This window comes from Panthera leo, chromosome D3 (assembly GCF_018350215.1).
Source record: "Panthera leo isolate Ple1 chromosome D3, P.leo_Ple1_pat1.1, whole genome shotgun sequence".
In the NCBI taxonomy this organism is placed as follows: domain Eukaryota; kingdom Metazoa; phylum Chordata; class Mammalia; order Carnivora; family Felidae; genus Panthera; species Panthera leo.
This window is the reverse complement of record NC_056690.1, coordinates 17,530,790-17,556,765: the sequence shown is the minus strand read 5'-3', so window position 1 is coordinate 17,556,765 and position 25,976 is coordinate 17,530,790. Positions and strand designations below refer to the sequence as shown.

The window sequence follows — 25,976 nt, the reverse complement described above, 5'->3', positions numbered from 1 at the left end:
TGAATTAAATAGTAGAGTGTGCCACACGGGACATTTTGACATGGCTCCACCCGGTGGCCCTAATTTGAGATTCTTATAAAGGCCCCAGTCTGTGGAGGGAATGGGCTTTGAAGTTCTGTGCCTTCCTCCAGGACTCAGAGGACTTTTCGTTTTCTTTCTTTTTTTTTTTTTTTTAAACTTTTGAAGAGTTGGAGATTTGAGACGGTTAGATGGTCCTTTCTAAGATCACGTTTTTGCTAGAAAATTGGGCCTTTTTAAGTGGGATTTTGGCTGATGCAGGACTGTGGGGTACCTCAAAATGATACCCACAGCTCTGGGGGCAGATGAGGGTCAGGAGGGATGCTGGGTAGAATGTTATTCATGCCTGAGCCAGGGGCGGATGTTTTAAAACCTCAGGTCACTGTACATGTGCAGACAGCTCCGAATGAGCTACTCAAATACCACCCCTGTGCAGGGCATGGCAGAGAATGGACAAAGGAAGTTCCCTCCCTGCGCCTGGGCTCCTCCACCACTATCCAGAACCACCCAGGCCATCAGAAGTCAGAGGCATTAGAATCACCTGCCGGGGGGCACCTGGGTGGCTCGGTCGGTTAAGTGTCTGACTTCAGCTCAGGTCAGGATCTCACGGTTCATGGGTTCAAGCCCCCATCGGGCTCTGTGCTGACAGCTCAGAGCCTGGAGCCTGCTTGGGATTCTGTTTCCCTCTCTCTCTGCCCTCCCCCACTTGCACTTTCTCTCTCTCTCTCTCTCTCTCTCTCTCAAAAATAAACATTGGGAAAATAAAAAAGAATCTAAAGGGGACCTAAGGTGGAATGATGGGTCTAGAAATCTCCATTTTCTTAATTTTTTTTTTTTTCTTTTTTCAACGTTTTTTTATTTATTTTTGGGACAGAGAGAGAGACAGAGCATGAACGGGGGAGGGGCAGAGAGAGAGGGAGACACAGAATCGGAAACAGGCTCCAGGCTCCGAGCCATCAGCCCAGAGCCTGACGCGGGGCTCGAACTCACGGACCGCAAGATCGTGACCTGGCTGAAGTCGGACGCTTAACCGACTGCGCCACCCAGGCGCCCCTAGAAATCTCCATTTTCAACTCATCCCCCGGGTGTTTTTTTGTTGTTTACTTATTTTGAGAGAGAGAGAGCGAGTGGGGAGGGGCAATGAGAGAGGGAGAGAGAGAATCCCAAGCAGGCTTGCACTGTCAGCATGGAGCCTGATGGAGGGCTCGAACCCACAAACCATGAGATCACGACCCAGGCCAAAATCAAGAGTCAGATGCCCAACTGACTGAGCCACCCAGGCACCCCCCCCCCTTTTTTTTTTAAAGTCGTACTGTCACAGTCTTTAGTATGAATCTGAATTCTGTCAGTGATCTATACATACCCAAATCAATTTCTTGGGTCAAAATTGTAGCTGAATTCATTTTTAAAGTCAAGGTTCCAAATAGCTGGGACAGTTCTCTGAAATGTTAACAGCCTTTCCTCCCACAGGGAGGAATCCCTACTATAAAGACCCGTGCTAATTTATTTATCACATCGTATTTTAATGTGATTTATTTCTCAATCTATTAGTTTGCAAAGAACCACGAACAGAGATGGCCCTCTCCTTTCACCTTCACCCCATTCCGTAAAATGTGACACACATCTGGCCATCTCTGTCAGTGGTCTTTACTGACCAGTTTGCTGAGAAAGGTGCACACGCTGTCACGGTTCAGTACCTGGGAGCCCCAGGGGGCTCGGGGCGGCACCTGGGGGTGAGTGAGGGATCCAAGAGACAAGGCTTACCAGAGAAAAACATGGTCTTACATTCTTTTATTATATATATATATGCAAATCTGTTTTATGTACAATAATTGGCTCTCTCAAATAATCATACCAAGGCCTTCTACTGGTAATCTTCGTCAGACAGGGTCAGCTGAAACGAGGTATCGGTGCACTTCGTGGACCAGCACAGCAGACTTTGTTCCTGATTTCAGCTTTGAGGCCATGCACACAATTCAAAATATACACAAACTGGGTTAAGGCGATAAAAGGGGGCTGAAAGAAAGCACGGGGTCTGGAACGAGTAAACTGTGTATTTTGCTTGCATTAGAGCCACAACGTGACCAGCAAGTGCTGTGCGTGTCTCAGAGGGTCTCGTACTGTAGTGTGAGGGGCTTCTGAACATCTACGGTGATTGTGTGGCGGGTGGACAGACAGCGTATATGACCTGCCGGTCGCTTCGCCGAGGGCTCATTTCTTCTCCGCCTCTCCTTTCTTGGGTTCTTGTTTCAGTTTGTAATCGGCCAGGGCAGCCTTGATCGCATCTTCAGCCAGCACTGGAAGTGGCACAAGGAAAGACAAGCTAAGTTTGGAGGCTCTACAGACAGAGTCTTAGGAGTCGCATCTTTAAGAGCTGGAGGGCCGTGGTGCTGGGAAGGGCTTAACAGAGCCAACTAGCCAGGGTGCGGGGGGTGACGGGCAAGCCTGGAAAGCCAACCAGCCGTTTCCTGAGCCAGGCTGCTCCCGTCCAGTGGCTCTGGAGACACACTGGGGTTTAAATACCTGGGATTTGGGCCTGGTCCCTCAGCTTCCTGGAATGCCCTTTCTCTTCTATAAGACTGGGACACTGTTTTCTTGCTGGGATAGCGTGAGGACTTGCACCACGTGTCTGATGCATCAGAGGGACAGGAGAAATGGTCTGGTCTGCTCACGTGGAGGTCAGGAATAAAGGTGGTGGACGCTGGCTGAGCAAGCTGGCATGACTTACGTATTGCCAACAGGTGGCACCTGCCACGTTACTCTCCAGAGACCCCAAGCTTGAACACTTTTACTTTGGAGTCAATGTTACAAATGGCGCTATGGGGGAAAATAGAAATGAAGAGTGCTGGAATGACAGCAGCAAGCAAGCCAGCGGCAGAGAGCGGCAGCTGAAGGCTGCGGTACCCAAGGAGGCGGCCAAAAGAGGCGGCTGGGGGTTTTCTGAAGCCGTGTGAAAATGCTTGAGCTATGGCCTGTATTCCTGGGTACTTGAAAGTTCAGCTCAGGTGGAAAGAACTCCGGTCTCAGCAGACTTCCTGAAGGCTGTGTTCCACGTCCCTGCCCCAGCACTCTGTTCTCCTGGGGGTCTTACCCTGGGCAGGAGACCGGGCTCTCTGCTGATTTGTAACTAATGTGGTCAGTAAACCTCCATCAGTAAGTGAAGCTGCCATTTCTCATTCCCTCCTTCCCGTAGAAGGTTGAGAGAGAGGATGGAAAAAGCTTTAGATTTAAGGCAGAGACTGAACTAGAAAGCCACGTAGAGGTGTTAAGGCATCTGGGCTTTCGCTTAGGACAGCGTAGGGGGGACCAGTGAACGAGCGGACCTGGTCATCCCGTACACAGATGCAGACCTCGACAGGAACAGCGCCTGGGAAAGGACGCGACAACACACATACAACAGATGGGATCGTGGCAAAAGCTTTTCACCTTTACTGGTCTGAACTGGACTCCGATGGGGTGGGAACAGCACAGATTCTGGCATCAGAGATTGGGGGCTAGGTGCTGGCTTTCCCACTTAGAAGCCATGGAACTGGGGCGCTTTAACCCGAGCCCTGCTTTCCTGGTCTGTAAGAGGGAGACGTAATGACACCTTCTGTGGACTAGCAGACGTTTCTGAGGCTGAGAAATGATGCCACGAAGTGCTCAGCATGATGCCCAGCACACATGACCTCCTGGAAGATCCTCCTGGAGACGACTGGGTCACCTGGAGTTTAACCCTCTCAAGGCTAGAGACAGACTCCGTGATGAAAATGGACTTGCCCGTACCCTGCACAAATGCCAGCTGATACCTGACAAACTCCCAACTGCCCCAGCTTGTTGGATTCTGGAGCAGAGACTTACTGGAGCAGTGCAGTTTCACGGGGGGAAGGCAGAGCTCCTTGGCGATGTCTGTGTTCTTGATGGTCAGGGCTTCCTCCACCTGAGACACGTGAGAGACCAACAGTTTTAGCAGCGATGCTCTCGCTTAAAGAACAGGCAGTAAGAAAAGAGAAGGTCAAAGAGGCCCTCCGGACAGGGTGGTGGGGGAGGATTTCCCTTTAACAGCCCCAAAGGCCCCTCGCTTGTGCATCAAGGCTGCAGCTGGGACGCTCAAGGGTGGAGTTCGCACACCCCAGCGCCTGGCCAGGGTCAGCAAGGCCGACAAAGACGGTCCCACGAGCCAGCCAGTGAGGAGTCCCTTAGGGGTCTGCTGGAGGCCAGCGACACAAGTCTTTTTTTTTTTTTTTTTTTAAAGGCAGGGCTTTCCTATTCTGGTTTTGTGAATATCAGCTTTACTGATGGTCTTATACCAAATGTTTAGAATAAATCCCTTCAACTAGAAGTGCTAAAGAGTGTCAGCGAGGTCAGAGAGATGGCAGATAGGCCAGTGGCACAGACAGGTCTTGGGGTGAGAGGTCTCTTTAGGCTGCTCCTCTGCCTAAAAGACCTGTCTCCTTGAAACACACTGAAAAGGATGCCTGGGTTTGGCTGAGTGCCCAAGGGCACGTGAGGCAGGCCTACATGGCATGGAGCCCCGCTGCTTAAGGAATGCCAGATTTCCCCATCTGCCCCCCAGTTTCCCAATTCTGCTGACTTCAATGATTATGCTTCACATTCTGTTCCTAGTAACTCAGATAGGAGGACCTCAAGGTCATAGAAAGGCCCTCTTTCCTCCACTTTCTGGTCACAACTCAAAGGCCAGATCCTGGGAGCACAGGTGCCTTGTCTCACTTCCCCCTTCCCTGAGGACAGTGCTTAACAAATGACTTCAGAGCCACCTCCTGCCAGAACAGGTTAGGTGTGTGCTTGCCAGAGGAGCTTGCCAGCCAGAAGGCCTTGAGCCCCAGGAGGCGGGTGGCACGTGGCCTGGCACTCCACATTGCTGTAGAGCTGCCCAGCTCCCCAAGCACACCCCTCCATGACTCAGCTCCCTGAACTTGATCCCTTGGGGCTGCTAAGATAAGCAGCCCTGCGTTTTGGCTTTTCAGAGAGGTTTTAATGACTGGATTTTAGAAACTCCAGCTCTTCGCTGCATTTGGGACCTTCTACCTCTGCAGCTGCTGGGAAAGAGGCTTTGGCAGAGAAAAGGACGGAAAAGATGTTCCAGCCTGTCTCATTTCTACCCTCTGAGGACCTGCTGATCAGCCACCGGGATCACTGTTTTATTTGTTCACTTTGCCTCCATCTTTGCTGTTTTTGATTCTTTAATCCCTCTTTTAGCACAGGCTAGTTTGTTATTTCACGAATCCTTACAAGCCACCTGCAGTCCTTCCTGAAATATGATGGAAGGAAATAAACAAGAACACAAACCACGATATAACCTCTCCCATCCTTAAACTCCTAGGAAATTATAACATTATCAGCAACCTGGGAGAAAGCCACAGATTTCTTTGTAGTTCTTTTTTGTTAGAGGGGGAGGTGAAGATCTTTTTTCTACATAATTAAAAACAAAAGTAAAACCATCAAAATCCCTGAACAAATAAAAATGATCAACCCCCCCCCCGCCCCCATTAAAATACACCTAACAAAATTATCCATAATTCTCAACGTAGAGAAGAATTTAATCAAAACCTGAGTAGGAGAAATTTAGAAAATTATTAGAATATTTTGAAACAAAATCACAGTGACTCCCTGCCCCCAACAAGACCCTTCCCTGAACTGAGAGGTAGGTTTGTTGGGAATGTGATTTAATTCTCGCAGTTTGTAGGCAACCTTACCGTCTTCCCTTTTACCCATTCGGTGGCTAATGAACTGGAGGCAATTGCAGAACCACAGCCAAATGTTTTAAACCTGGCATCCACAATCTTCCCCTGTTCATCTACTTGAATCTGAAAAAGAGACAGGAGTTAAGCAGTGATTCCTGGTGCCGCCGTGTAGAACTTGGGTTCTCCCCAAGGGCTTTGGTCTTGATTTTTACACTTTTAAGTTCTGGCATTAATGACTACTAAATTTGCTTTGCTGCAAAGGGCTCAGTGGTGAAAAGTGTAGGAACAACTATCACAACTATACAGGCCTACCTGGTAAAGACAGGCTGAAGAATGTGCCCCCCTCCCTCCGTGTTTTGTTTTTGTTCTGCAATCCTAGCTTGCTTTTTGGCTATGAAGGTCTGCTGCTCATGGCTCTCAGTCAATCTGTATCTTTAAGCCCTGGGAGAGTCTGCAATAAAGGCCTCTGGTTAATGCTTTTTAGTTTGGCATGAAATGACATCTAGTGGTTCCCTCCTGCCTCCTGTTTCTGTTTTCCAAGACAGGCATGAAGACCTCTGGCAAGCTTCCTACTCACTCCCCAAGGTGAAGTAGATGTGGTCAAAGTTACAGTTTACCCAAAGTGCCAGTCCCTCCCTTTGTGTTGTCTCCCATTTGGGGGGAGGGTTGATATACTGCATTTCCTGTCTCACCGGGGATTGCTAACTGAACGGTTGTGGTTTTCCTTTGAAACTCTACCGAGCTGAGGTTGGAATTTAAGCTGAGACAGCAGAAAAGGGAGACTGGTTTACTCTGTCAGAAGGGGTCAGCATAGTGTGTTAAGAAGGAGAACTAACACTCAGCTCCCACTCTTATGACTGGTGACAGCAGCTCATCCCATCCTGTCCTAGGAATCCAGATGGAGACCAAATGAAATGCTGTACGTGCAAATGGTTTGTGAACTAAAAGATGAAAACCAGTGGCACCTGTAATTTCATCACATCACCACAAGCTGGCGCTCCCACCAATCCGGTTCCAACGTTTTTTGATGTCTTGTCAAGGGATCCTACATTCCTAGGATTTTCATAATGATCAACAACCTGAAATGAGAAGGTTAAGAGAAGACATGATCACTCTTTCTTGTTACCGCCCCCCCCCCGCCCCCACTTGATGCTAAGCTCCTTGCAGCCAGCAAGCAGAACCTGACAATCCCTGAACACCAAACTTCACCCCAGCAGAAGGGCTTACACTTTATGTCCATGAGACTTTATAACCCCATCTTTTTGTAGCTCTTCTCCAACTACCTTCAGACATTTGAGATGCTGGAGAAAAATCAGCAAAATCATGTCTTAATTCCACAGGGTTTTTAATCACAAGTCATTGGGATCAAATAGCATTTATGTTTTTTCCAAATAAAATCCATCTTCAAAGGGTAATGATTACTGTTAACAATTCTAAAATGAATTATGGTCCAGCAATTGAAGGACTGCCCAGAAGCCTCAAGGAGAATGTTCCAGGAGGAACAATGCTATGGAATGCGTTTGTGTGTGATAAAATAACCGTCCTATGACTGTTTTTCAAGGCCCTGAAATCGCTCTGGTGGAGCAGCGCACCCTGGTGGTTGAAAGGCTGCTAGCCCACGTTCGCGGAGCGTGTATTGTCAACAAAACACACCCCTGGGTGGGGGAGGAGCGAAGTCCCTGCAACCGTGCAGAAGCCAGAACGGAATGATAATCTGGCATACAAAAGGCTTTAATGTAACCTCGAGGCTTGTCTACCAGTTAGTCGTAAGTCTCCCTACCTTCCAGTTTGCTTTCCCCACTTATCCGACCACGGATTTTGACTCCAAGCCCAAGGACGTACAAAATAGTAAGCTAAATCTGGACTTTTTGCCCCGTGTTGATTTACCGCGTCCTTCAGGTAGTCCTTTTCCGAGTGGGAGAGTTTCATGTCTAGGGGACTCCACGCCCTCGGAAGGCAAGGGCTGCAAACTACGCACCTATCCCTACACCCCCGGCTCCTTTCCTTTCCGTCCGCCAAAAAAGACAAAAATTAAAATATTATGACTGTTGATTACGAGTCTGACTCCACTCGGAGCCTAAGGGCTCCGACAGCAAGAACCGCACCACAGATGATCTCCGTGTGTTGGGCACCAGGCCGAGGACTCCACAAGCACCACCTAGCTCGTGTAGATGAATGCCAAGACCTCATTTTACAAGTGGGGAAAACAGGTTCAGCGCAGAGCAGTGACTTCCCCAAGGTCACCTGGCCAGGGCAATAGCCTGGCTGAAGCCGGAGCCCGCGCCGGTGTGTGCGTTCATCCCTGAAGTCAGGCTGCCAGATTACAACAGAGGCCTCCTTCCCGGGCTGTTGCGTTTTAAGGCTGGGATGCCCGAAATCGCAGCCAGCGGCGGGGCCCACGGGCAGCGGTTAGTTTTATTTCAGGCGCAGGTAGTCACTGCGCAGCAAACGAAAGCTAGTCCAGGCAGAGGCGCGCGAGGGGACGGCCCCCACCCTGGCTGCACTGGGGGCTCCCGAGGCCGCGCACAGCCCCGCAACCGCTCCTCTCCAGGCCGGGCCTCCGCCGGACGCTGACATACCTGAGTCCCTTAGGTGGTCCTCGTCCTCCCGCCCCCTTGCCGGTGCGGGCCCCGCGCAGCCCCTCATCAGCCCCTACCTTCTTGTGATACAGCCGGGCCGGAGCCGACAGCTCCCGGGGAGGCACGCGCGGGCTTCGGAGCAGCAGGGCGGACGCCGCCCGCCTCAGACGGCCCGCTCCAGCCGCAGCCATCTTGCGGGCTTGCGCCTGCGCAGGCCGAGCGCTAGACCGAGGGGAGGGGTGCGCCCGCGAGTCGGCTCTCCGCTTAGAGCGCGCACCCTTTTACGTCACCGCGACTTCGCGCCTGCGTCCTTCCCCTCTGGGCACAGGTCCCCGTTTGGCCCCGCCTTGACCACGCCCCTCCGGGGGTGGGCGGGACACGGAGCTAAAGGATGGAAGGCGGAGGGCTAGTTCTTCCTGTAGGGTTGTGGATCTGAGGGGGTGCTGAAGCTGCAATGGGGACCCAGATTTGCGTTCACAAAGCCTACCGCCGGAGTGGGCGCAGTGGATCAACCAGTCTACTTCTCTTACCCCCACTTTTCAGCTTCAGGAGTTGAGGGTCAGAGAGATTTAGTAACTTGTCCAAGGTTGCCCAGGCAGACTAATTTGGGAAGCTCTGACAACCCTGGTTCCCGTGTGACCCTATGCGAATGACATCACCTCTTTAAGCCTTGATCCTGACTTTTGTACTAATTCAAGGACAATTCATTCATTGAGCAATAAACGTTGAGTACCTACCATGTGGCAAGGCGTTGTACTAGTCTTTGGGGATCCAAGGGAAAGAAAAAACGTATTCATTGCTTACATAGTTAACCTTGCTAATGAGGGAGAGAGGCAACAAATACACATCAGTATTTTCCTACTAAAAAATGAGCTTGAGGACGCGAACACACCATGCCCTGATTTTTAAAGAAGTGCAGATATGAATTTATGTCTGCATCTATTTCTCTTTTCATAAAGAGATAATTTATATGACAATGCTTGGAAATGAAGAGTTTCTAAATAAGTGTAGTAATGTGATTTATTAATCGAGGCTTGCAGAATATGATCTTAAAAAACCAGAAAACTCACACATATATTTAATGCCCAGTAGGCACCAGGTATTACATAAAGGGGAGGAATCTCTTTGGGAAATGGGTTTTTCTTGTGAATGGTGAAATTGATCCTTCCCCTGAAAACTTGTTTTCTCTGCGTTTGAGGCTCAGTTACTGCGGAGACTGAAACAAACACCAGGTCGGGCTAGGTGGGAAGGCAGGCTTTTATGCCTAGATTCCTTTTGACCTTCTCAAGATGGCGCCAAACCCTTCCCTTCAATCATCACTTCATGACTTCCTCTATGGCCTGCACTTCTGTACAAAGACTCAACTTCTGTCTAAAGTTGCGATGGAACATGCGCTGTGTTGGTGAGTTTTTCCTCTGTGAGTACTTTTACACGTATGTAAATGTGTAACCGCTTTTTAAAACCCATGATCGTGTTCTGATGTAGCCAAAGAATGGAACTGACCGAAAAGGTTAAGAGCAGCACAAGTACCAAGTTTATTAGGACGAGAGTGAAACAAAGAGACCCCTGTGACCTGGAAGGGGCTCCTTAAAGAGGAGGCTCCTTAAGTCGTTGGAGAGGGAGGGCTTGTATGGGCTACAGTGGTGGGACCTTTTGAGGTGTAACTGTGCAGCTAATGAACACGGATATGGTCCCTGGCAGATTGTTCCAGGAAGTGGGTGTCTCAGACAGTCCTGTACTTTCTGCTCTGCTATTAACAAGGGGCCACTTATCCCTATCTGCCCAAGGTAAGTCTGTCTCCTGTCACAGTCCCCCCTTAGAGGAGGTGACCCCAACTGCCCTTGGGGTATGTGGGTGGTGACCTCTCTGACTTCTTCATGCTGGGATGGGGCATGGAGACGAGTGGCAGCTAGAGTCCCTCCCTGTGGGGTCTGTCTCGTGGCCCCCAGTAAAGGTCTAGTGGCACTTCCATTGCTGGGTACACTGATAGGACCATTTGGAGGTGTAAAGGACTCTAGGCGAGAAGCAACTAACCAGGTGAGTGCATTGAGAATATAAAGTCCTAAGAGGAGCATTAAGGAAGGGGTTAATAAGGGAGCTGTTAGTGGCCAAAGCCAGCGCCAACAGTTGAGCCCTTAGGGAGCCCCACCAATTGGAAAGAGCCTCTATGGAGATGACCAGACTGTTGGAGGAATTGAGACGTGTGGCCATCTGTCCCGTTATTGATGTAGAAACAACGTTCTTCCTTAAGGAAGGCACAGGATCACCCCCCGCACTTGAGGTTAGCAAGTCTCAGGCCTGTCGGTTTTTTATTTTTAAAAATGTTTTTTATTTTTTTTTAACGTTTATTCATTTTTAAGAGAGAGAGAGAGAGCATGAGCGAGGGACAGGGAGAGAGAGAGAGAGACAGAGAATGTGAAGCAGGCTCCAGCCTCTGAGCTGTCAGCACAGAGCATGATGTGGGGCTCAAACCCATGAACCGTGAGATCATGACCTGAGCCGAAGTCAGATGCTTAACCGACTGAGCCACCCAGGGGCCCCATAGGCCTGTCGGTTTTGAAGTGTGACTCCTGCCAAGGAGTTCACCTGCTCTGCAGGTGTTTGTATCCCCTTGATGGTCTCCCTCAATGTCTTGGCCAGTTGTGCTGAGAGGTCTACGGAGGTGCCTCCTAGGGCTGTTCCAGACGCTCCCAACAATCCGGTGAACAAAGAGACCAGGAGGGGAGCAATAGCCACCCTTCGGACCCTGGTCAAGGATCATTTAGAACCTGCAGCATGCTGCTGGAACCAGGCGCATCATCAGCTGGGGCAGCTATGAAAGTGAGGAAGCACTGCCCTCTCCATAAGGGCGGCAGCGTGATGTACTCCCTGGTTCCACAGAACAAACCCTCTTCCACCCAGAGGTTTACGTGGAAGTCGTAAGTAAAGAGGGCTTGGGGTCTACTTGTTGCAGGGGGGCCCCCTGACAATCTGCTCCAAATTAGGGAGGCGTCTGAGTCTTTCCCGTATGGTGGATGCAAGGAAGCTGGAGGGATATGTTTTGAGGAAGAATTCTTGGGACAAGAGGAGTGGTGTGGACGCCAGACTTAAATTTGCTGAATTATAAGAGACGGTAGACCTTCTGGCTACACGGACATTGCCTGCGGTGCAGGAGGTTGTGCGCTTTGGGGGATACTGGGCTCGGAGAAAACGTCGAGGAAAAGGTGATATTTATCAGTGTTCTTACACGCACTGAGAGAACTGCAGCGGGATGAGTTCCAGGTCTCCTTCCGCAGAGGCTCTAGTGACTTGGGATGTGAGATTACATTGAGATGTGGGGAGATTACCTGTGAAGAGACCCGTGTGTGGGATGGACGCTGAATTTTCAAAGCAGATTGGGAAGACGGCACTGGCGTTGAGGTGGAGTCGGTCCAACCGGGCGAGGGTGAGGGTACCACTGGACTAAGGGGTGTTGTTCCTTTTAGTTTCCGTATCCTCCTTCCAGGCTTTGAAGAACAGCCATTCAATGTGAGCGCCGGGGAAAGGACTGGTAGAGGAGATGAAGGGGGTGACAGTGTCATTGGCTCATAGCCACACAGACGTGGGGGCTGGGACGACTGTGCCTAAAGAATCCTTCCCACAGATCCAGCAGTCAGCTAAGATAAAGGCAGCGGCAATTAATGGAACCCACTCGAGGATTCCCTGTGGCAGCCGGCACCATAAGAGTGTGAGATATAGAAATATTAAAGCCCTAGGGGGTCATGGTGTTGTTATGAGACGTTTAAGGGGTGGAGCACTTCTCTGAACTTCTTGAAGAGGAATTGTAGGTCTTCAATAGTCTCACAGTTGTACTTGTCTCCTTCTTTCTGAGGATCGTCTGGAGCTCGCCAGGACTTTAGACGAGTGTGGTGAATCCAAGCATCTCCTCCTGAAATCTTACCAGCAGAAGGGGTGGAGAGGATCACCGGGCAGGGGTCCTCTCAGGAAGGCCGAAGAGAGGGGGAAGGAGGAGGAAGAGATTGAACTAGAACTGGATGCCCGGGCTCAAATAGAGGTCCTCCTTGTATGCGCTGTATGGTATTTTCGTTTTCTTGTAGTGCCCTCTGGAATTTGGAAGGAGAAATGACATGTTTGACCTGTTACTTGTCAAATAATATGTCGTTGGTTAGAAAGGGTCTCCATAAAGCGTCTCGGAGGGGCTAAAGCCAGACCAGCCCTGAGGAGTATTCCTCATTCACAGCAAGGCAATAGACAAGACCTGTATCCAGGGGAGGCTCATCTCTTGAGCAAGCTTTTTTTAGGTGCCTCTTTAGAACCCCGTTTGCCCTCTCAACCTTTCCTGAGGACTGGGGTCTCCAGGCACAATGTAGGTGGTACCGAATACCTAGGGCAGCAGAGATGCCCTGTGTGATGGACCATTATCACTCTGAATGCTTTCAAGCAACCCAAATCGGGGAATTTTTTTTTTTTTTAATTTTTTAAAATGTTTCTTTATTTTTGAGAGAGAGACAGAGCACGAGTGGGGGAGGGGCCAAGAGAGAGAGGGAGACACGGAATCTGAAGCAGGTTCCAGTCTCTGAGAGGTCAGCACAGAGCCTGATGCGGGGTTTGAACCCACCAACTGAGAGATCATGACCTGAGCCGAAGTCGGACGCTTAACAGGCGCCCCAGATCGGGGAATAATTTCATGTTCAATTGTCTTAATTACTTCCAGGGCCTTTTCCATCTTACTGGGGAAGACCTCAATCCAACTGGTGAAGGTGCCCACCCACAGCAGTAGGTACTGTATTCCTGGAGTTTTTGGCAAATACCGGCCAATCGTCCCCCATGAAAGACCCTGTTTGTTGGACTCCTGGAGGAGCCACCTGATGGTGCTTGGGGTTATTTATTTATTTATTTATTTATTTATTTATTGATATATTTCTCAGGATCCTACCACCTGCTCAACAGTCTAAATTTTTTTTTAATGTTTTTATTTATTTTTGAGACAGAGAGACAGAGCATGAGCAGGGGAGGGGCAGAGAGAGAGGGAGACACAGAATCGGAAGCAGGCTCCAGCTCTGAGCTGTCAGCACAGAGCCCGACGCGGGGCTCGAACTCACGAACCGTGAGATCATGACCTGAGATGAAGTCGGACGCTCAACCGACTGAGCCACCCAGGTGCCCCTAGTCTAATTTTATTTCCTGTGAAGAACTTACACATCCACTGAAGTGTCCCGTCTCTTTCCAGGGTTTTAAGCAGTTTCCATCTGGTAGTGGTGGGCAACAAGATCTTCCCCTATTCATCCTGTAGCCATCCCGAGGGCAAGAGGGTAAATCGCCAGGACAGGGCTCTCATGGTTTCTTTGTCGCTGTATTGGGGTTTCATGGGTTGTAAGGGGGGTTCCCAAAAGAGAGGAGCTATTTTGTTTTTAGGGGAAACACTATTAGCTGCCTGTTTGGCTGTGGCATCAGTCCTTTTATTTCCCTTTGCAACCTCATCTGGTCCTTTTTGGTGGCCTTTACAGTGTGTTGGGGGAAGAGACTGAGGTCAGGGGCACCTGGGTGGCTCTGTCCCTTAGCGTTCAACTTCAGCTCAAGTCATGATCTCATGGTTCGTGAGTTCAAGCCCCATATTGGGCTCTGTGCTGCCAGCGCAGAGCCTGCTTGGGATCCTCTGTCCCCCTCTCTCTGCCCCTCCCCCGCTTGCACTCTCTCAACAATAAACATTGAAACACAAACACACACACACACACACCCCGAGATCAGTAAATGACCTATCTCCTGATGGAACTCTATAGGAGTCCCAGTGGCTGTTAGAAAGTTTCTTTCTCTCCAGATGACAGCATGGCCATGAAGGACCAAGTAGGCATACTTAAAGTCTGTACAGATGTTGAACTTTTTACCTTCACTAAAGCTCCAGGGCCCGGGTGAGGGTTATAAACTCCACAAGAGGAGTTTGGAGATGAAAGGTAGAAAATGCGGACCGGGGAGATGAGCCACGCCAGCGTGTCAGAATCGGAAGCAAGTAGCCACCTTCCCCTGTAGTTTGGGAAACCTGTGAGTAGGACCCCTTGGAAGTCTCCCGGATCACTCCTGGGAAGATTTCCGGGGGATCAGTCCTGGGCTTCTCCACTCATTTCCCGAAGGGAGAGGCTGGTCGAGACAAAGAGGAAAATTGAGCGGGATACCCAAACGGGCGGTCAGGGGTCAGGTTCCGCCAGCGCCTTCAGGCGTCCACCAAAGAGTAGTTCGGTCAGGACTCATCAGTTGTTGTTTGCCCTCCCCTAAGTCCCATGCATCGGGAAACTGGGTCTCCAACACATCCACGTTCCCAACTCCGTTTGGGGCGCAGCTGGGAGGAGACCCAGGGAACCTGTCACCCGAGGCTTTGAGAATGGCAACGCCCCATTCGCTCTTAACTGGCTAACAGGTGCCCATAGTTTGAGAGTTCGTGTGAGATAGGAAAAGAGGGTGCCGACTGCTCCTTACTTACGGTTAGAAGACGTGGAGATCTCCAAGGAGCCTTCAAAGCTGTAACCGTTTTTTAAAAGCCGGGATTGTGTTCTCAAGAATGGAACCGACCAGCAAGGTTAAGAGCAGCACAGGCACCAGGTTTATGAGGGCGAGGACGAAACAAAGAGACTCTCGCCACCCCGGAGGGGCTCCTTAAGGAGAAAGCCACTAGGGCATCCGAGGGGAGGGCTTCTGTGGGTTACAGTGGCGGGACCTTTTGAGGGGGTGTAACCGTGCAGCTGCTGAACCTGGATAGGGTCCCCGGCGGATTGTCCCAGGAAGTGGGTGTCTCAGACGGTCCTGTCCTTTCTGCCCGCTTGTTGTTATCAAGGAGCCACTTATTCCTAACTGCCCAAGGTCAGGCTGTCTCCTGTCCCAAAAGCAATACAAAATTTCGTGTATTCCCAGATTTTCCCGTCACCCGAGGCTCACAGTTTCCCATTCGGTGGCCCGAGAGCGGGGTTTTGAGCAGGCGAACGCCGCGGGCAGCTTCTACTTTCGCGGGTCCTCGGCCGCCGAGAGAAGACCCGAGAGTCACTGGAAGCGCAAGATGGCGACGGCGGCCGCAACATCGGCTTCGGAAGCGGAGGCCGAGCCTAAGGCCGGGCCCACCGCGGAGGGCGAGGAAGATGAGGTTAAGGCGGCTAGGACGAGGAGGAAGGTGTTGTCGCGGGCCGTGGCCGCTGCGACGTACAAGGCCATGGGGCCGGGGTGGGACCAGCAGGAGGAAGGCGTGAGTGAGAGCGATGGGGACGAGGAGTACGCCATGGCTTCCTCCGCGGAGAGCTCCCCCGGGGAGTACGAGTGGGAGTACGACGAAGAGGAGGAGAAGAACCAGCTGGAGATCGAGCGGCTGGAGGAGCAGGTGTGTCCGTGGCTGGGGCGGCGGGCTCCTTCCCTGTGGTTCCCAGGCGCCGGCCCTTCTCCCCGGTGCCCGGCCCCCGGCGGTAATTAAAGCTCCCAAGGCCGCAAAACCGCTATTAATCACCGCAGCTCCCATCGTTTGGGCGCTTCCTGCTTGCCGGGTGCTTTGCGAGTGTCGTCCCCTTGAACTTTCGCAGCGACCTAGTGAAGGAAGTAGTGTTATTCCCCGTTTTCCCGGAGGAGATTGAGGCTCCTCGTGGAGGGAATTATCTTGCTGCAGATTACACTTCTGCAAGTGGCGGCCAGGCCTTGAACTTTGAAACGACTCCAGAGCTCCCACTCTGAACCACCCGTTAAAGTATGGTCTGCAGTAGCAATAAAATGTTATTCATAAGAGAGTGGCTTTTTCTTTCTTTCTTTTTTTTTTTTTTTCCCGGTAGGAATGACCATAATGATGAACTGCAGTACGATAGACAAAGTAACCAGCGGGACGGCGATAATAGAAACGGGAAGGTAGAGGTTTCAGCGTCTGGAGGCTGAGGTCCCAGTTGTAGCCCTTCCATGCTTACGGGTGCCTAGGCAGATTTCTTAACTTGTCTGAGCCTGTGCTTTCTCACCTGCAAATTGGGAGGAACAACTCATGCATCATGTAGTTGTCATAACAGTAATGAAAGGCCCAGTGCCTGGCACCTAATGGTAACGTGATCCCTAATTTGTAACTTCTGTGTGATCCAGGGTCCCAGCAGGAAATAGGTGGCACACTCGAATTAGGATAATTTGAGAAAAAGACAATAAAGGGGCTAATGTGTTTATAAAAGCGTGAGCTGAGAAACCAGGAGTGAAGGTTCAGTACCTCGGGGCTCCTTAACAGCAGGACCTTGTGACCACCATTAGGCCTGAAGAGATGAGGCGGGAAAACTGTGACCAGTTTTCTGAATAGTCGTGTGGAGAGGGCACCCGAGAGCAGGTGAGACACCTTTAGTCAGGGCGCGCAGCTGTAGTTTCCCATCAGGGATTGGGGTGGGGGAAGGAATACCCTGACCTCTCTTCCTCTCTCCAAACATCTGCTGGTGCCTTTGGCTGGCGAACCCTGCTGGAAGCAAGAGAGCCAGAGACCCCATGGATATGGTACACACGGGAGGGCACAGGACAGGGAGGAGAAGGTGGAGTAGAATTGGAAGGGCAAACAGAAATCAAGCACATTCTCATTTTGGTGATGAAGAAACAGGCTCAGTGAAGAGTGAAATGATTTGCTCAAAGTCACTCACAAGGGGATTTGAATTTAACCGGGTTGTCTGCGGCCCCGATGCCACATCTGTATGAAATCAGTGATGGGAAGTTATTAACCTAGGTTACTCAACCTTGTTGGGTGTGAGATTCCTTAGGATGGCCTCTCTGGCAGTGATACTTTTGTTGTGAAATAGTAATGATGTCCGTTGGTATCGCTCATTCCATTCATCATCACATTTGAACGTCAAAGGAACCAGTGGGTGTAGGAAAGCGGTTCCCTGTTCGCTTTTTATAAATAAGCATGCTGGTGTTCGTTCAGTCTTTCGTTTGTTGAGAAAATGCCAGGCTGTGTCCCTGTCCCGATGGAAGTCTGTCCTTCTGATTTCTAGCCTTCAGCTTTTCAGCGAGCCATTAGCTCCCTCAGATCTTACTCTTCTGTGAGGCAGGGGAAATAGGATTATTGGTTTTAGCAGAAGGACAGGCTTGGAAGCAGAAAGATTAAATCCTTGATGAGGAGAAGCATCTAGCTAGAGAGGAGGATGGGTCAGAGCAGAGGTGTCCTGGCTACTGGTGTCCCCTCGTTGCCTGCCCCACCTCAGGCCACAGAGGGCGGGATGGAGTTCGGAAGGGGACCACACAGGATGGGATCTGGCAAGTGATGTGAATTGAAGAGCCTCTTAGCTTTATCAGACTCTTTGTCATGGGGTCGAGGGATTGATTTTTCCCATTTTTCCAAACCTTTCTGCCACCTCCTCCTAATCCCATAGCCTCTAGTTCCTGCTGCCACGGAATAACTTCTAGACAGGCCTGTGAAAAACTCAACCTGGTCATATTTGCGAAGTCCAGTGCTCATCCCTGAGTGTAGTTTACGAAAGCTTCAAGTTGTGGTATCTGTGGAACAAAAGCAAGGGTTTCCCGTTATCTGTGTTTGTGCCCCGAGACTAAACGTGGTGCCCTATCGGTTACTCCAACTTGCCGGTCCCTCGGTGGCCCAGGTGGTTTAAACAAGGGGCCAACCTCACGGGGCTGTCGTGGAGCTTAAGTGACCCGCTGCTTCGAAAGTTCGTGGCACATTTGACGCATAGTAGGTGCTGTGCCGAGGCCTGCTCTGTTCTTTCCTTGCCCTCCCCCTGATTGCAGTGGTTGTGTCTCTTGGACCAGGCCTGTTGTTACTTCTCCACCCCTATTCCAGGTTGTGCCTCTAGGGAGTCAGGAAATCAACACATCATTTTCTGCGTTGGCTAAGCCGCCTCTTTCTTTAAAGCATCCTTTGTCGTTAATGAGGCTCTGAGACCAGAATAGACCTGTGTATGTGCTCATTCGTCAGTGCCAAGTGAACTCTGTGGAAATGTCTCTTAAATGCATCCTCAGCATGCATTTCAAACACGTTCTTCTGGAACGCCTCTTCATGTATAGTATCTTCGTTGTTTGGGCCTAAAAATCAGAAATTTGGACGAAAGACCACCTTAGAGGCCGTTTCTCTACTTCATTGACTTATTCTTTCTGACCTCCATGTGATATGCAGGTAAGGGACGCTTGTATAGACAGACATTACTCACGATGACTGACAAGGACTGTCCCACTCCTCTTCGTGCTCCAAAACCACTCTCAGACCCAGGTGAGTTGAGAGCGGTGGGTGACAGGGAGAGCTTTTGCCCCTTCTTTAACAAGGAAAGTACATTTTGCGCAAACTTCTTTAGTTAGTGTCACTTGAGTGCACACTTGACAGTCCATTTTGAAACATCAGCGTGTCATGACAGCCCACGTGGCAAGCAGAGGTTCACTCCAGCGCCTTCCTGGTACAAAGGAGGAGAGCCAGGGGAGATCAGAACGCTTGGGTCCTGACCTAGTCCAGTCCTTTTTCAGCCCTTCATGTTGGATCTTGGGATGGGCTCCGCTTGTTAAATTTTATATATCACGAGCAGGAGAACATTGCTAAAAGTCTTAGGATTAAAAAAAAAAAAGTATAGGTCATAGTCTTCCCTGTTATTGAGCCTTTATTGTCCTTTTGCATGTAATTTGATACATGCAGAGCAGTTCACATCTGTAAGTTACAAAGGGGGGTAAGTGACTACTGCTTACCCGGCACGTGGTCGAAGAGTTAGAACTTCAACAGTGTTGTTGCAGGTACCGAGGGGTCTTTCCCCTATTCCATTGCCCTGCCTCTCCTCCCAAAACCCGGGTAACTACTTTCTTGAATCTGCCGTGCTCCCTTTTCCCTTAAAACGTGTAATTTTATTTCCCACGTATGCATGCCTAAGTCATCTGTTGTCCACTTTTGTTCATCGTTGAGCTTTTAAAAAATATACCATGCTGTATGTAATCTTTTGGGACTGCTTTCCACTCAGCATCGTGTTTCTAACATTCATCTGTGTTGCTTGTAGCTGCACTTAATTCATTTTGACTACTGTATATTTAGCATAACATTGGGCGAGTATCCCACAATTTATCAGTTCTTCTGGCATTTGGATTGCTTACAGTTTTTTTTCTTTTGTCCTATTACCAACCAGCCACAAGGTACATTGTTACTGTTGAAACATGCTATTATCCACCATGTTTAAGAATTTCTACGGGGCACCTGGGTGGCTCCGTCGGTTAAGTGTCCGACTTCGGCTCAGGTCGTGATCTCACTGTTCGGGAGTTCGAGCCCCATGTCGGGGTCCGTGCTGACAGCTCAGAGCCTGGAGCCTGCTTCGGATTCTGTGTTTCCCTCTCTCTCTCTGCCTCTCAAAAAATGAATAAATGCTAAAAAAAAAATAAAAAAAAGAATTTCTCTGAGTCAGTGTTTTTCAAACCGGGGTCATGGTTATGGGTCATGAATTCATTTTAATGGATGCAATGAGTGCCACTTTGTCATAGGTTTTCTGTCTGTGTGGGTCTGGTGCTGGGTGTTCTCTTTTGTTCTGTTGGTCAGTTTGTCAATCCCGTGTCAATTCCACGGTCTGACTCTGCTGAGACTTGCAACCTGGTGAGACAAATCCTTCCATGTGTATTTTAATGTATCAGCTAGTATCTAGATTATTGAGTATACCTTCAGAGTGTTAGTTGAATGAAGGAGAGGGAAATATTTATTGCCGAAACGCTGTGGCAGGTGTTGGAAAAGTAGACACTAGTGTTTTTGTATAGACCTAAGGTAACTCCATACCCCAACCTCCTATAAAAGCTTTTTTAGAAAGTTAAATTTTCATTTTGAGCTAGTCGTAGACTTCCCTGCAGTTGTAAGAAATAATACAGAGCTCCTGTGTACCCTTTACCAGTTTCTCCCAGTGGTAATCTTCTTAAAACTACATATGATGTCACTACCCACATGTTGACGTTGACACAGTTGACACAGATCAGTTCTGTCACAACAGGGGTCCTTCTGGTTTTTTTATAGCTGTAGTTCCTGACCTCTGGCCATCACTGTCTGTTCTCTGTTTCTATACTTTTGTCATTTCAGGGATGTTATGTAAATGGAATCATATAGTATGTAATCTTTTTGGATTAGCTTATTCAGCATAAGTCCCTTAAAATTCATCTGAGTGGGGTTCACTTCCTTTTTCTGGCTGAAAAGTATTCCACAGTGTGGGTGCACCATGGTGACTTTAGCCATTCACCATTGAAGGACATCTGGGTTGTTTCCAGTTTGGGCTAATAGGAATAAAGCTGTTAGGAACAGGTTTTGTGTGACCATGGGTTTTATTTCTCTGGAAAAATACCCACGGTGCACTTGCTGGATGATAAAGTAATTGTGTGTTGAATTTTATGAGGAACAGCCCAGCTGTTTTCCAAAGCTGCTGTATACATGTTACCTTCCCAGCAGCAATGTGTGAGTGACCCATTTGGTTTTTTGTTTGTTTCTGTTTTTGCATCTTCTCCAGCATTTGGTGGTGTCGCTGTTTTTTATTTTAGTCCCTCTGTTAGGTGTGTAATGTTTCATTGTGGTTTTACCTTACATTTCCCTGATAGTTAATGATCTTGACTGTTCATGTGGACTTACTTGCCATCTGAGTGTCCTCTTTGGATATACGTGTTGGTTTATGTCTTTTACCCATTTTTTAATTGGGTTGTTTGTTTTTTACTGTTGAATTTACTTTAAGTTTATTTACATGAGAGAGGGAGAGCACACGTGAGTGGGGAGGGGCAGAGACAGAAGGAGAGAGAGAGAATCCTTAGCAGGCTGTGCCCTGTCAGCACAGAGCCCAACGCAGGGCTTGAACTCACCAACTATGAGATTGTGAACTGAGCCCAAATCAAGAGTCAGATGCTCAACTGACTGAGCCACCCAAGCGCCCCTTTATTGTCGAGTTTAGATCTATCTATCTATCTATCTATATATATATATATATATATTTTTTTTTAAGTTTATTTATTTATTTTGAGAGAAAGAATGGGGCAGAGAGAGGAGAGAGAATTCCCAAACAGGCTCTGCACTGTCAGCACTGAGCCTGATGTGGGGCTTGAACTCATGAACTATGAGATCGTGACCTGAGCTGAAGTCACGAGTCAGATGCTTAACCAACTGAGCCACCCAGGCATCCCTAGAGTTCTAGCTTTTAGATACTAGTCCTTTGTTACATATGTGGTTTGTACTTTTTTTTTTTTTTTTTTTTGAAGTCTATAGCTTGTCTTTGCATCCTCTTGATGGAGTCTTTTATAGAGCAAAAAGTTTAAATTTTAATGCGGGCCAACTTGCTGAGAGTTTTTATTGTAAATGGTTGTTGGATTTTGTCAATTACATTTTCTGTGTCAGTGGATATCATGATTTTTGTTTAGCCTGTTGATTTAGTGGATTACGGTGATTGATTTTCAAAGATTGAACTAGCCTTGCATTCCTGGAACAAATTGTTTAGTCATGGCATATAATTCTTTTTATACATTGAGTTTAGTTGGGTTAAGTGTTCCTCTCCCCACTGAGTTGGCTGTATCCTTAATTTATTGTATTTTCATTTTCATTCAGTAGTGTGTGTTTTTGTTTTCCTCGATACTTCCTCTTTGATCCATGGGTTATTTAGAAGTATATCACTTTGTTTCCAAATGTTTAAAGATTTCCCCATTTTTACTGATTTTCGATTTACTTCTATAGTCATCAGAAAACATACTGTATATGATTTCAGTTTTTTGAAAATTTGTTGAGGTTTGTCTTATGGCCTGTGATTTAGTCTCAGTGAATGTTCCATGGGCCCTTGAGGGAAAAAAAAGGTGTATTCTGTTGCTCTTGGATGGAGTGTTCTATATATGTTGATTAGATCATGTTGGTTGATGATACTGAGTTCTGTGTCCTTGCTGATTATCTGTCCGGTACTACTTTCAGTTGCTGAAGTGGAGAATGTTGAAGTCCCCATTATAACTGTGGTCGTGTCTCTTAGCTCAGTCTTGCTTAATCTGTTTTGAAGGATCTGTTGTTTGTGATCTTCCTGGTGGGTTGATCCTTTTATCATTATGTAATCCCCCACCCCCACCTTTTTGTTTTAAATTTGAGAGAGAGAAAGCATGTGTGAGCTGGTGAGAGGGGCAGAGGTGGGGGGTGGGGAGGGGAGATCTTAAACAGGCTCTGTGCCAAGCTAATGCGCTAACCCACAACCCTGGGATCATGACCTGAGCCCAGATCAAGAGTCATGCACTCCACTGACTGAGCCAGCCAGGTGCCCCTGCAGTGTCCATTTTTATCCTTGGTAATTTTCTCTAAAGTCTGCTTTATGTGATATTAACATAGCCACTTCTGCTTTTTTTGGACTAATGTTTACATGGTATATCTTTTTCCATCCTTTTCCTTTCAGCCTGCCTATGTCCTTGAATTTGAAGTGAGTTTCTTACAAGGGTTGTGTTTTTATCTGCTCTGCATTCTTTGCCTTATTAATTAGTATATTGAGACCATAAACATTAAGATAGGTGTTGATATGTTAGGTCTAATGATATGTTAGGTCAGATGGCCTGGCATTTTATTATTTTGTTTGTTTCCTCTGTTTTTTTTTTTGTATCTTTATTCTTGCCTTCCTGTGAGTTACTTGAACATCTTTTAATATTCCATCTTGATTTATTTGCAGTGATTTTTAGTATACTGCTTTGCATAGTTTCTTGGTGGTTGCCTTGGGTATTACAGTGTATTTAACTTACATGGTATTTGTTCTACCAATGAGTGGAAATCTTTCCCTTTAAGTTCCTTTACCATCCCTACTTTTAAATATCATTGTTTTGGGTATCAGATGGCCTTGAAAGTTTTGTTTCAGTTATCACATACAATTTAGAAAACTCATGGGAAGCACCATTCCTGATACTTGCTCGTATTTCTATACTTTCTGTTCCCTCTCCCTTCCTGGTGCTCCAAGATTTATCATTTTCTTTTGTTATCCTTAAGAGTCAGTCTGCTAGCGGCAAATTCTTTTAGTTTGCTGTGGTCTCAGATGTCTGATAGCTATTTAAGCGATTTTGATTTGTTTTAACTTTGAGTTTGAAAAGTTTCAAGTATAAAAACAAGTCTCTATGTACCTGTCACTCAGCTTCAACAGGTGTTGCCATTCTTGTTCCTCGCAGTAGGGATTTTCATTTCATTTTCATTTCGCAGTAGGTGTTTTTGTTTGTTTAGTAAAAGAGCTCTTAACCTACATACCTGGCATGTGCTAAACCATGTTATGAAGCACCTTTTAAAATCCTTGCAAGAGGGGCACCTGGCTGGCTCAGTTGACTCTTAATCTCGGGGTTGTGAGTTTGAGCCCCATGTTGGGTATAGAGATTACTTAAAAAAAAAATTAAAATAAAGACAGTAAAATCCTTGCAAGAACTTTGTGGAGTAGACCTTAGTGGTGTCTCTGTTTTACAGGTGAAACACTGGAGGCTTAGAAGAATTAATAAGTTGCCTAAGGTCACACTTGGTATTTATTTTTTCCTTTCTTTTTTTTTTTTAAATTTTTTTTTTTAATGTTTATTTATTATTGAGAGACAGAAACAGAGCGTGAGCAGGGGAGGGGCAGAGAGAGAGGGAGACATAGAATCCAAAGCAGGCTCCAGGCTCCAAGCTGTCAGCACAGAGCCCGACATGGGGCTCGAACTCACCAACCATGAGATCTTGGCCTGAGCCGAAGTCGGTCGCTTAACCAACTGAGCCACCCAGGTGCCCCTATTTTTTCCTTTCATCAGAACATTCTTGTGTTGCAGAGAGAACCCCACTGCTTTCTGATAGGGACCGTAACAGATTGGGAGAGCTTTGTGTTGATTAGAGAAAGCCTCATTCATTGATTTTTCTTCCTCTTCCTGGGGGTAAATGTTACATTGTTGTTTCCTTGGCTCTCCCAGATGGCCCATGTATTTGGTCTGTAAGCAGACATGTGCCTCCTAACCAGTGGTGAAGAATGCTGAGTGATGACGGCATATTAAATTTCACCTTGTGGCGTTCTCCTTTTAGCTCTCTATCAACGTCTATGACTACAACTGCCACGTGGACCTGATCCGGCTGCTCCGGCTGGAAGGCGAGCTCACCAAAGTGCGGATGGCTCGCCAGAAGATGAGTGAGATCTTTCCTTTGACTGAAGGTAATGCTTCAGCGGTCAGGCTGCTTTGATAAAAACGGAAGTGCAGGATACACATTCGTGTTTCAATGGGAGGTGTGCCTTACAGAACATTTGGAACATAGAAATAAAGTGGAAAGAAGAAAGCCCATCAGCCAGTGTCCGGGATTTCTAGTTTCTCGTCTTGTAGTTTTTTTCGAAACATAGTCGTGATCATGTAATACTGACCCACGTTTCGGATCCTGAGTTGTTTTTTTTTTAATCCTATACCACGATGAAAACTTTTTATGTAATTAAACTTTTCCCGCATCTTTGTGTTTCCCATTCCAGTATTTGTGTATTTAATCCATTCTCTCAGAACTAGATAATTGTAAATGTATTACAATTAAACTTTTATAAACAGTTTTTAAAATTTTATTTATTTATTTTGAGATAGCGTGAGCAGGGGAGGGGCAGAGAGAGAGGGGAGGGAAATCCCAAGCTGACAGCACAGAGCCCGATGTGGGGCTTGAACTCACGAACCGAACCGTGAGATTATGATCTCAGCTGAAATCAAGAGTCTGATGTGTAACCGACTGAGTCACCCAGCCACCCGTTATAAACAGTTTTTAATGTAAATGTTTTATACCTTGTTTGTTACAGGATCGTTGGGCATTTAGGTTATTTATACTTACTTGCTTATTTGAAACATAATTAAACTGTGCATCTTTGTGGTTCAGTCTTCACGAATGTTCGTAACGGATATTTTAGGGAGGAGTTGGAAAACTCTGGTCCCAGATCCAGCTCTCCCTGCCCCGAAAGCATAACTGCCAAGTACGGAAACTGAAATCAGATCGCCGAGGTTCATTCCTGGCTGTACGTCTTACTGCTGGGTGACCTTAAGTGAATTATGTAAACGTTTTAAGACTCAGTTTTCCCAGCAGTAAAATGGGGCTGATAATAGTTTCTGCCTTATAGTACGTGGGTTGGAAGAGGTGTTCTGTGTACAGCACTTAACAGATACCTTAGTGTGTTGTCAATGGTTAGATGCCATTTTTATTAATAATCATTACTGTCACCTACAGAATTTTGACAAAGATTAAATGGGAAATATATGTAAGTACTTTGCAGAGTATAAAATGCCCAATAGGTGTAGGATGTTTCTAATTATTTGATTTGGAAGCATAAACCTTCTATGTGCTTGGTACAGGCTTTAAGAATGGAATTTCTGCGAACTGTACCAGGCTGTATAAGATGGGTGAGATGTTTGTGTGCCCGTGACTGGCAGTAAAGTCCCGGCTTTCGTCCTGCCCTTTGGTGAAGGAGATGGTGACGCAGGAGGTGCTGTTGTCTTGCAGAGCTCTGGCTGGAGTGGCTGCATGACGAGATCAGCATGGCTCTGGACGGCCTGGACAGAGAGCACGTGTACGACCTCTTTGAGAAAGCTGTGAAGGATTACATTTGTAAGTTCCCCGTGCGCTTCTTCGAGGCGTCTGCAGCGTCACCCAGCGGCGGCCTCTCCTGCCCTGGATCGTACTGTGAGGTGTCACTGCTCAGGAAGGAGAGCGTTAGTCTAGCAGTTAGAAGGATTGGAGTTTGCTCATCGTTCTCATCGTCTGTGGTTGTCATTTGAGGATATTTGGTTTTCAAATTCAAGTGGAAGA

At 47.8% G+C, this 25,976-nt stretch overlaps 2 protein-coding genes and 1 long non-coding RNA gene across 6 annotated transcripts in view; 2 read left to right on the top strand and 1 right to left on the bottom strand.

The window, feature by feature from the left end:
• Positions 1 to 1,794: 1,794 nt before the first annotated feature.
• On the bottom strand, positions 1,795 to 12,139 carry ISCU (iron-sulfur cluster assembly enzyme). Of its 3 annotated transcripts, none has more exons than XM_042911431.1 (5): positions 11,608 to 12,139; positions 6,668 to 6,781; positions 5,715 to 5,825; positions 3,859 to 3,937; positions 1,795 to 2,315 (listed from the first exon to the last, which is right to left on the bottom strand). In XM_042911431.1, exons 1-5 carry the CDS (start codon positions 11,839 to 11,841, stop codon positions 2,230 to 2,232), a joined length of 624 nt encoding a protein of 207 aa, XP_042767365.1. In that variant the 5' UTR covers positions 11,842 to 12,139; the 3' UTR covers positions 1,795 to 2,229. The 3 variants fall into 3 exon arrangements, with proteins under 3 accessions (XP_042767365.1, XP_042767366.1, XP_042767367.1); XM_042911432.1 differs by lacking the exon at positions 11,608 to 12,139 and adding an exon at positions 8,359 to 8,530; XM_042911433.1 differs by lacking the exon at positions 11,608 to 12,139 and adding an exon at positions 6,986 to 7,130.
• LOC122204171 lies at positions 7,244 to 12,200 on the top strand. The gene is made up of 3 exons (XR_006195530.1): positions 7,244 to 7,468; positions 9,480 to 9,683; positions 12,132 to 12,200. It is a non-coding gene; the product is annotated as an uncharacterized LOC122204171 (long non-coding RNA).
• A 2,563-nt stretch (positions 12,201 to 14,763) lies between these two features.
• The window catches only part of SART3 (spliceosome associated factor 3, U4/U6 recycling protein), a 36,733-nt gene continuing 25,520 nt past the window's right edge, over positions 14,764 to 25,976 (top strand). Inside the window, exons 1-4 of one of the 2 annotated variants that reach the window (XM_042911425.1) lie at positions 14,764 to 14,831; positions 15,164 to 15,620; positions 24,231 to 24,357; positions 25,671 to 25,775. In XM_042911425.1, the coding sequence (XP_042767359.1) occupies positions 15,306 to 15,620; positions 24,231 to 24,357; positions 25,671 to 25,775 (547 nt within the window). In that variant the 5' untranslated portion in view covers positions 14,764 to 14,831; positions 15,164 to 15,305. Of the gene's footprint in view, positions 14,832 to 15,163; positions 15,621 to 24,230; positions 24,358 to 25,670; positions 25,776 to 25,976 lie in introns of those variants that run through there. The other variant, XM_042911426.1, reaches the window with a different exon arrangement.